The sequence below is a fragment of the Episyrphus balteatus genome, chromosome 1 (assembly GCF_945859705.1).
Source record: "Episyrphus balteatus chromosome 1, idEpiBalt1.1, whole genome shotgun sequence".
NCBI lineage: Eukaryota > Metazoa > Arthropoda > Insecta > Diptera > Syrphidae > Episyrphus > Episyrphus balteatus.
In genome coordinates this window covers 94777917-94788903 of record NC_079134.1, presented here as the reverse complement: position 1 = coordinate 94788903, position 10987 = coordinate 94777917, and the positions used below count along the sequence as shown (strand labels likewise).

Here is a 10987-nt window from a genome sequence, read left to right as displayed (position 1 = left end):
TGAGAAAGGTACACTGTTTTCCCAATCTTGTCTGTTAGGGAAACTGTCATTAAAAGACTTGTTGAAGTCTAAGTAAGGGGTCATGTAATCTGTACTTACATTGTTGCCAACGTAGTAAGAAAGGATCGTAGTATGGCCGCTTTGACTAGTGAAGCAGCTAGCTTTTTAGCCGAATAAGAAAGCGACAAAATTAACCAAATTGAAATCAAAGTCGACAAATTGATAATTTTATTAAATAATATTATTTATTCAAAGTTAAAGTTTAACAATAATGATGATGAAATACAAGATAATGCACTTGAGTGTGGTTTATAATGGACTGTGTCCTAATTACAAAAAGCTTCGGCTTTTATTCTATTTTACAATGTATACATAACACCTGTTGTTGTTGTGTTCTTTTGCTTGAACTTGCTTCAGTCATCGTCGGTCGCAACCACCGCTATTTGGGAGCGAGATCGTTGCTATGGGTCAAGGGCAATGATGCAGGTGTTCGATGTCTTGTTATACCTTTGCTATTATGTAGTTATCGATGATGAAGATGTTGCTATTTTTCGGTCGCAACCACCGCTATTCGGGAGCGACCGATGATGGTGATGATATTGTGCGAAGTTCAATGCCTGGCCTTGGCCTACATTCGATGTTGACATTGACATTGAATTATGCATTGACCTACTATATATGGACTGCTAGTCGTTTGACTTTTCCATACAAAAATTGAAAAAAAATGATTCCACATCTTTCTAGCTCTACTAGCGGTATAACCTTAGACGGCGAAAAGAGGAAACTTTTAGTGAATGACATCTGTCGTTAAAAGGTAGTGCTTTCTCTGTTTTTCTATATTTGTTCCTTTCGCACTTCGTCAAAAATGTTGCACTTACCTATTCTCCGCTTTTTTTTAGGGCGCTAGTATCGCGAAGAAAGAAGTGGAACCAACCTGAATATGCTTCTAGCAGTCCATATATATTAAGTCAATGGAATTATGAATAATTGTTGTGCTAAAACGAAACGAAATGTTATAGGGTGATGTTTTGGATGTTTGGCAAGAAACAACCAAAATTAATTTGTTGCAAGCAGCAACATACTGCCCGCCTTGAAAGCTCCAGCTTTCAAAACTTGAAGTTAAGTGATTATGAAGAATAAAGATGTAAATTAATGAATGCGATTTTGGTAGCAAAATTGGTTGCTACGAATCATACGGTAGTGGTGAGTTTCAAACTTGTAGTTCAACTTGGACAAGTTGGTATTTGATGAATGGTAAAAGTTGTTGTAGACTTGATTGAAGAGGCTTTCCTTTTGTGTTGTTGATTTAACCGATGAAAACTATGGTGTTGATTTATGCAGAGCAAGCAAATATAAGTCCACTGATTTTGGGTTTAGTTGTTTCATGTTCGGGTTGTTAATGTGCCTGCGAAAATAACAAAATCTGCGAATTAATTTTTGACATTCGTTATGATATGACTTGAAAATGATGTCAAAAATGCAGGGTGTATTTTGTTCTCGAGTGGTTCAGGAGTCTATCCTTCGTTGGGTTTGTTGTGAATGTTGAGTCCATCTATAGTTCATTTTTAACAAAGGTGGTCCATCGACATGGTTCAGATGCTAGTCAAGCCATAACAATCGTTGAATGCTTCCAGAAAAGGTTTGCATTTGTTGGTGGCCAAGAACGCTGCTCAGAATTCGAGTCTGGGGCATGTTGTTTCTAGAATCGGTGCAACTCTTGATTTCCAAAACTGAATTCGATGAGACAACTCCATCTTTGCTTATTGTTGAGACGTATCCGCGTGCTCTATAGGCCTTGGTACTATCATCTGAAAAACCATGGATTTGTGTGTTAGTATTACAAGTTGATACATACCGAAAGATTTGTATTTGAATGATGTCATTATTCTTGTATTGCAACTAATGAGTGCGTGACGATCTTCTGAGGGACTCTGATGCTAATTCGATTTCAGGTTTCAAGGTGTAGGTTGAAAACTGCGCTGGAACTTCTGCCAGTAGCCGCAAACATCTCACTGCTAGATGGGTCACAGCTGGTGACTGTTTTCAGCATATAGCTGTTCACTGCCAGAATTTGTCGATAGATTTGTTGTATGTCTATCGGATGTATATCGAAACGATGGATGCAATAACGAACGAGCATGGTAAAGATGTCATCACGAAGAGTTGGACCGACCTTCAAATTGTCATTCAACGACTTGCTAGATGATGATATACGCGATGCGTCGAAGACGACTCGCCATTTGGCTGTTGAACTATCAGGCTTCAGGACATGATGAATGTAGTTGACGTTATTACGAATAGCCTTTGCTTTGTGTACTCGTCAATGGAGTGGCAATAATCTATCTATAATGATGGAGATGGATATGTTCTATATTCAATTGATACTAACCGATTTTTGCTTTTTCATATGAACTCCCGAGTGATGTGCAATCCTTACGGAATGGTAATTGTACGATGAACTTGTTGGTCAATGGATAGCCTGTGGTTGTGGATTGAACAGTGTCTCACCTTCCTCTTCTTCTATTGATGTGTTAGATTGTCTTTGATAGTTCAAAGCTGTTGGGGGAGTTCTCCTATGGATGGTATTGTGTTGGTGGTGAAGTGATTTTGGTCCAACTTGTGCGAGGTCTATGTGATGTTCTCGTAAGCAATTTAGGCACAATTTCAACTCCTTGGTGAGCTTAAATATCCATGGGTGACAAATTCACAAATTTCTCACAGCCGAATACATTTTTTTTTTTTTTTTTTTTTTTGTTTTATTTTAATAATTCATTATTCAAAATTTACAAAAATCTTAAGATATGTGTATAAATTAGGAATAAGTAGTGACATATGTATTCATATTTAAATAGTTTTTATATCACTTCAATTAAGTATTTCAAATATGTATAGGTTTTCCGTAATTTAATAGATATTTAATTTATCTTAACAAAATTTAAATTCATATTTTTATCTTTAATGTGGGGTGACATTATATTTATTTTAATTTTAAGTTTTGAAAGTTACAAATAATTCATTGAACAAAATGAAAACAAAAACATACAAGTTATGATATGAATGTAAGGAGATTTCTTATTTCAACATGATCAAAAGTAAGAAGCCAAGGCTTAACTTGCTTTAAGAAAGCAAATAAACATCTTGATAATCTAAAATTAAATGGCAAACTATTAAATAACTTACAGGCAACGACAGTAAAAAAGTTTCAGAAGTGAGTTGTTCGAAAGGAAGGAATATTTATTAGTCTAGCAGAAGTGCTTCTTAAACTACGTGCATCAGTAATAGGACTTTGCAAGTATCCACTTTTTATGAAAAAAATCTTCAAAACCTTATAGTAATACAAATGCTTTAGTGGGAGAACATTCAAATTTCTAAAAAACGTCATTGAAGGGCTCATACGACTCGCGTTAGACATTATTCTAATAGCTTTTTTTGTAACACTAGAAGACATTGAAGATTGGACGTGTAAGTTCCTCCCCAACAAGAAATACCATACTGTAGTTTTGAATCAAAAAGTGCAAAATAGACCGCTCTTAAAGTATTACTATTTAGAAATTTTTTTAGATGGTAGATATAACGAAGAGATATACGAAAATGTTGTTTCAAGTATGAGATGTGGTCCAACCAGTTCATATTTTGATCAAATATTAAACCCAAATATTTAAATTGTTTAACAACATGAATCGCAGCTTAAATTATCTTTAAACCTGTTGCCATCATTGTCTGCGTTGCATACACATTCAAAATAAGACAATTTCTTGTAGTTAGAAGAGTGAAAACAAAATTCCAAATCTGGTGCATCTTTATTAGACAGACTAAAAAACATTAATTTTGTTTTGCTACTTATAGCTAGCTTATGGGATATGAACCATAATCCTAATAATCTAATGTCATGATTAATGTCAGCAACCAAATTAAGTGCACTGGAAGAATCATACGCAATCCCTAAGTCATCCGCAAAAGCAGTTAACTTTCCTATAAAACGTTGCGAAAATAGGGAGTCGATAAAAATAAGGAAAAATATCGGGCCAAGGACAGATCCTTGAGGAACTCCTTTGTTAGTAAACAAAGGATCACTTAGATGTCCATCAATTCTAACAAATTGAGTTCTATCCTTAAGATAAGAACGAAACCAACATAACATAAAACCTCGAAAACCAGCAAGATATAATTTATCTAAAAGAATGTTGTGGTCAACCATATCAAATGCCTTAGTTATGTCGACGAAAAGACCTGCGCAAAATCTCCTCTCATTTAGTCCTTTATAAATGATAGAACTGAAGGCTAAAAGTGCATCCTCAGTCGAAAGTCCTTCCCTAAAGCCGAACTGAACAGGGTTGAAGAAATGTATGTTCTTAAGGTAACTAAGTATTCTTTTCTTTACAGCTTTTTCAAAAATTTTTGATATAGACGAAAGCAAGGAGATAGGCCTGTAATTATATTTGTCTTTTTTATTGCCTTTTTTAAAAAGTGGAAGCACATAAGCGCATTTTAATTTGTCTGGAAAAGTTCCAGTGTAAACACTTAGATTAAAAAGATGAACAAGTATATCTACCACATTTAGAGCAATTTTTTTAAGAGTTAGATTTAAAACACTATCATATCCACTGGAATTAGAATTGTCTAATGAATAAATTAAACCCAAGATCTCTGAGCCCGTAAAAGGTTCAAAATAAAAGCTCCTGGAAAAACCCGTATTCTCTTCTAATTCTGAATGCATACAACGTTGACAGAGATCAATATCATCGGTGTCTGACGACTTTTCACCAACAGATACAAAAAAGTTATTAAAAATATTGGCTACTAAAGATGCATCACTTATATCCTGACCATCATTCGATAACACATAACCAGAGATGAGTATTTACTTCATATGTAGTAGATCTACTTCATTAATTTATATTTGTGTATCTGCTACGTAGCAACGTATTTCTACTTCGTTTGACTAATTTTTTCTAACGAACAAAATTTCATTTAAGATGTGTTGTATTGATTCATTTTTTGTTAATCGAAAAATTCATTTAAGAAAATGCATTGTTGGTGCACTTTATTTTGGAATAAACTCACTAGGATCAGCAAAAATTTCTTATTTTATACATCCAAATCATGGAACTAAGAGCAAGTCAATCTGACTTTCCTGAAAATAGTTTTGCAATAAAAAACACTTCAAAATTTGAAATTAAAAATGATTACAGCAACTTCCGGGGATGTTTTTTTTAAGTTATCTACGATTGATGCGCTTTCAACCAATGTAGGTCTCATATTTTGTTTTATTTGTATATTTTTTGTTTTTCATTATCTGCTACATATTTTCCAAATCTACTTCGTTTTTTTGGGCAATATGCTTCACTTTCCGGGCTAAGCATTCTCATCCCTGCACATAACAGTTATGTTTAGCTTTTGTTTTTCTATTGGTAGTACAATTTATTACTTCCCATACTTTTCTTGAGTTGCCTAGAGCACTTTGAAATCTGCTATGAAAATAGTTATCTCGACATACCTTTATTTTGCGTTTAATTTTTTTACACCAATTCTTAAACCTGGTCTTCAAAGGTAGATTAAGTGGATGTTTGTAACATTTTTTTCGTAGTTTATTTTTCAGTTTAACTAATTTTAGTACATAAGAGGTTATCCAAGGTTTTAATTTACAACCATATTTTCTTTTGACAGTAGTTGTGAGAGTAAAAGTTTGTAGGTGACTTTGTAAAATATTTAAGAATGAATATGCTTTATTTGCGTTGTCCTCAACATAAACATCAAACCAGTTTTCAAAGAAAAGTTCATTGTTAAGTTCTTCAAATTGTATTTTTTTGATTTCAAAATTATTAGATTTTATCTGTTTGACTAATTCTATGTTACTCAAAACACCTCCAGTCATAGAGTGGTCTGATATACCCAAATCAAAATTAACAGCGATGAAAAGATCTGCAGAATACGAACTAAATCTACCAACAACATGATGTAAACAAGAGCCAGATAATGGTCTTGTGGATTCATTTATAAAACTTAAAAGTCCATATTCAGCAATCAGGGCTAAATAAGAATCGGATATCTGACTAGAAGTCAAAATATCTATATTGAAATCACCAGTTAAAATTAAATTAGAACCCTTCTCAGCACTTAACAAATTCGAAAACTCCTCCAAGAAAACAGTTGCATCACAAAAGTGAAGTCTATAAATGCACATAAAATTGAAATATTCATTACCAACTTTACATGAGATTTTAAGGACATCAGCACTCTTTTAATCAAAATATTTAACCTCATGCTCGAACAAATCACGCACAAACACTCCCACGCCACCTGCTGAATAATTTTCATTCGTATTTGCATAGAAATTAAAGCCAGGAATATTAAAATCTTCCTTCTCGCAATTAAAAATCCAAATTTCAGACAAAAAAATTAAATCTGGCAAGTAAACAAAGGCTTCTAAATTACATATAATACAGTAAAATAGGGAGAAAAAAGGGATAAATCTCGGAATGAATGTTAGTAGAAATTTTTTTTGCTCAATATCTTCCTTTTGCCATTCTATAACATATCTCAAAAGTCTAGAAAAATCTCATGTTCGCTTGTCGCGATTTCAAGGTCAAATCGCGAAATGGAGATTTTCAAAATTAGCGAAAATAGGCTATGGTATTATATTCACATATGATACATGATTTCCAGGTATTTTTTAATGCTGATTCCAAAAAATCTAAAATCAAGAAAATCTGACGTCTCTGGAAAAAGTTACACCGGTTTTTCATCTGTCAACTCATATTATTATAACAGTTGCAAACTTACTGCCGAAAAACCCTTAAAAGTTATGGTAGATGAACCAAATTTTGCATGAAGATTTTAGAATCCATCATTATTAAAAATCAAAACAATCCATTACAAAAAATATATATACCTACGAAATAATGGTATTTTTTGATGGAGGGGCAAATTTTAGGATATGCACTAAAGAAGATTCTTGTTCATCTTTGGAATAAGTGCTAATAGGCTAATTTTTTCATTTTAATCTTTGTTTGGATATTCTTTAACTACCCTCAAAAATCTAAAAAAATCTCATGTCCGCAAGTCCTAATTTTCTTGGTTTAAAAATAAGGTGCAGATTTTAAAAAATTAATAAGAAAAGTTTAAATTTTTATATGTATACCAACATAAGCGACATGATTTAAAGGTATTTTTTAACACTTATTCCAACAAAACTCACAAACAAGTCAACCTGACCATCCCTGAAAAGTAATGCACCTTATTCATGTTGATCTGACACAAATATCTGAAGTGTAGTTTTTCAATTTTTTAAAATCTGCACCTTATCTTCAAACCAAGAAAATTAGGACTTGCGGACATGAGATTTTTTTAGATTTTTGAGGGTAGTTAAAGAATATCCAAACAAAGATTAAAATGAAAAAATTAGCCTATTAGCACTTAGCACTTATTCCTAAGATGAACAAGAATCTTCTTTAGTGCATATCCTAAAATTTGCCCCTCCATCAAAAAATACCATTATTTCGTAGGTATATATATTTTTTGTAATGGATTGTTTTGATTTTTAATAATGATGGATTCTAAAATCTTCATGCAAAATTTGGTTCATCTACCATAACTTTTAAGGGTTTTTCGGCAGTAAGTTTGCAACTGTTATAATAATATGAGTTGACAGATGAAAAACCGGTATAACTTTTTCCAGAGACGTCAGATTGTCTTGATTTTAGATTTTTTGGAATCAGCATTAAAAAATACCTGGAAATCATGTATCATATGTGTATATAATACCATAGCCTATTTCTGCTAATTTTGAAAATCTCCATTTCGCGATTTGACCTTGAAATCGCGACAAGCGGACATGAGATTTTTCTAGACTTTTGAGATATGTTATAGAATGGCAAAAGGAAGATATTGTCCAAAAAAAAATTCTACTAACATTCATTCCGAGGTTAAACCCTTATTTGACTGGATTAATAACAATAAATCGAAATTCTGCCGCATGCTTCTTATGTTTTGATGAACAAAATAAAATGAATTTTGGTTTTTAGAATTAAATTTGGAATTAAAATCTGATATATTTCTTAACGTATAGGTAGAAGGGTCATTGCTATATTGATCGATGCTATTATTTAAATCAAACATTTTTTAAGAAATGAGTTGATGAGATAACTATAAATTAATTGTCATCTAACATCTTCAAATCATCAATAGATCTTATAACAATGATCCTTCCTTTGTCTACTTTGCGCATTAAAATCTGCGAGTTTTGAAACCAAAGATATTTAATTTTTTTCTCTACTTTAACTTTTTTTGCTTCCATAAATAGTACCCTATTAAAACTTGTCAAACATTCGTTAATATAAATATTGTTCCGACTTCCTTCATCAAACAAAGAAGTATTAAGTTTATTTTTTGCAGATCTTTTGCTTTTCATCACAAACTGCTTTAATTCCTTAGATGAGAAATGAACACAAATAACATCACTGCTTTTTCTGTTTATGGATTGGGTGTCATTTTTTTTCAACGGTGGACGTTTAATATAGCACTTCTGAATATCGCTACAAGGGATTTTGACATTTAAGGCAGCATCAAAAATGGTATTCACACGTTCCATAATGTTATCTTTGTTGACATTAGGTACTCCATAAATTTCTATTCTGTTCTCCAGTAGTTTTTATTCTTTCCAGTTGAGTTTACTTTCAAGAGACGTGATCCTCTCTCTAAAAAACTTATTCTCACTCTCTAATTGATGAATGGTAGTTAGAAAGTCGTGATGGATTTTTTTTAAGCTGATAATTTCTTCGTAAAGCATTTGTAGGGTTATAGTCTTGTTTAAATCAAAAGAATTTGCTTCGACATGCATTTTTGTTTGATCATGCTCGTTTTGAGCCGCTGACGATTGCAAATCTTGCAAATGGGTGTTGTTGTTTTTTTCTGTTCCTTTAGGTTTTTTACCTTTTTTACTCCCACAATTTGATGCTGTAGTTGAGGCAAGCACAGGTGTTATCGGAGCATCACCATGATGAAGCGATTTGCGGCGAAGAGAAGAGCACTTGTCGCAACGAAATAAAATGTCTTTAGAGTTCTTATAAAAATCAATCTCGGCAGCACTTAAGTTAGCGCAATCACCATGGCAATATAAATTACAATCAGTACATTTAATTATTTCTTCTGAACTGCGATCCATTATTTTGTTGCAAATAATGCAGGCCATTTTGGCACACAAAATAAAAATAAGCAAGTGAACTAAACTTAAAACAAAAATGAGCGCACCCCACGACACGTCCGTTCTCGGCTAAGTTTACTTGTTTACTCTGTTGTGCGATGGCTGGTCACAAAAAACACAGGATGAGGTTGTAGGCGAATTAGTCGTAAGCAAAGATGAGTTCATAAACAATGTTTCTGGAGTTCTTGTTTTGGTGAAGTTTTGCGTCTGCAAGTGTTGTGATTTTTGATGCGAATGCGATGTACTGGCTGATGTCGAACTGCGATGTGATTTAGCTTCGATGATGTTGAGAGTTTTACAACGCCTCTCCATGAATGTGCAAAGATCATTCCAGGTTGGGAATTCAAAGCCGTCACTGTTGCTCAAGGTTGTTGAATCCAGGTTTTGAGTGAGTTTGCTAAGCGCTTTCTGGTCTTCTCTGGCTGATATTTCGTCTCCATTTGGCTTGGGACTCGTTGTCAAACTTTGACAATATCAAATGCAGCAAGAATCCATCAGCAATTTGCTCTGTTGTGCCTATTGAATTGAGCGCTCGGAGGTTGACATTGATGGTGTCTATCATGCCACGAATAGTTTCCACAGTTGGTTTAGCTATGGAGTGCAACTGGAATATTTCTTGGATGTGTGCCTGAAATAAAAACCGTTTATTGTCGTATCGAGATTTGGGAAGTTCGAGGGCAATTTCATAGTTTTGGCTGGTGCATTCTAAAGACTCAATTACTCTGGCAGCGTCTCCATGAATGCATGATCGGAGATACTGGAACCTCTCGATGTTTGTGAGGTCTTTGTTATTGTGGATGAGCGAGTTGAACATATCTGAGAAATCCATCCATTTTGTATACGATCCAGAGAATGATGGGAGTGCCAACTTTTGCAAATTCAAGCGAGGTTTATGTGAAATGGTGTTGTTGTTGGGTGCGATGGTGCTATTCGGTGCCGAAAAAGTGTCCAGATGTTGGAGCATATCTGACCGCAAAATGTAATACGTTTCTTCGAATGCATCTCTTTTACCGCTTGCAAGTTCTTCTTCATCAAGACGTTCAATTTGGGATTGCACTTTCTCGAAGTTGATGTTCTGGGTTTCAAGCATCTGCAATTTGGTTTCAACCTGAAAGCGATTAAGAGAACTCAAATTGGCGGACAAATAGTTTTTGGCTTTTGTTTGCTGTCCAAGAATGACAGCTCGTAGAGATCGCAGAGCTTTTAATTCAGTTTGATGCGACTCATCCGATTTATTTTTGATATCGTCTGGCATGTTAGCAACTGTTTATTTTACAATTGTTCAATTAACGATTGTTTAATTCACGATTGTTTAATTCACGATTGTTCAAATTTCAAAAATGTTCACGATTAAATTTTTTGCAAATTGTGCAAATTGAATCAAAAAATACTGATTAATATCCGGCTCGAAGGACCTTTATGAAGCAGCTAGCTTTTTAGCCGAATAAGAAAGCGACAAAATTAACCAAATTGAAATCAAAGTCGAAAAATTGATAATTTTATTAAATAATATTATTTATTCAAAGTTAAAGTTTAACAAAAATGATGATGAAATACAAAATAATGCACTTGAGTGTGGTTTATAATGGACTGTGTCCTAATTACAAAAAGCTTCGGCTTTTATTCTATTTTACAATGTATACATAACACCTGTTGTTGTTGTGTTCTTTTGCTTGAACTTGCTTCAGTCATCGTCGGTCGCAACCACCGCTATTTGGGAGCGAGATCGTTGCTATGGGTCAAGGGCAATGATGCAGGTGTTCGATGTCTTGTTATACCTTTGCT

General features: G+C 33.7%; 1 protein-coding gene across 1 annotated transcript; it reads right to left on the bottom strand.

Moving 5' to 3' along the window:
- Positions 1 to 9599: 9599 nt before the first annotated feature.
- Positions 9600 to 10457, bottom strand: LOC129908667 (uncharacterized). Its single transcript, XM_055985333.1, has one exon. The coding sequence runs from the start codon at positions 10455 to 10457 to the stop codon at positions 9600 to 9602; it is 858 nt and encodes a 285-aa protein (XP_055841308.1).
- Positions 10458 to 10987: the final 530 nt, after the last annotated feature.

Coding starts and splice junctions, on each gene's coding strand:
- LOC129908667 (XM_055985333.1), bottom strand. CDS start 10,457: ATGCCAGACGATATCAAAAATAAATCGGATGAGTCGCATCAAACTGAA.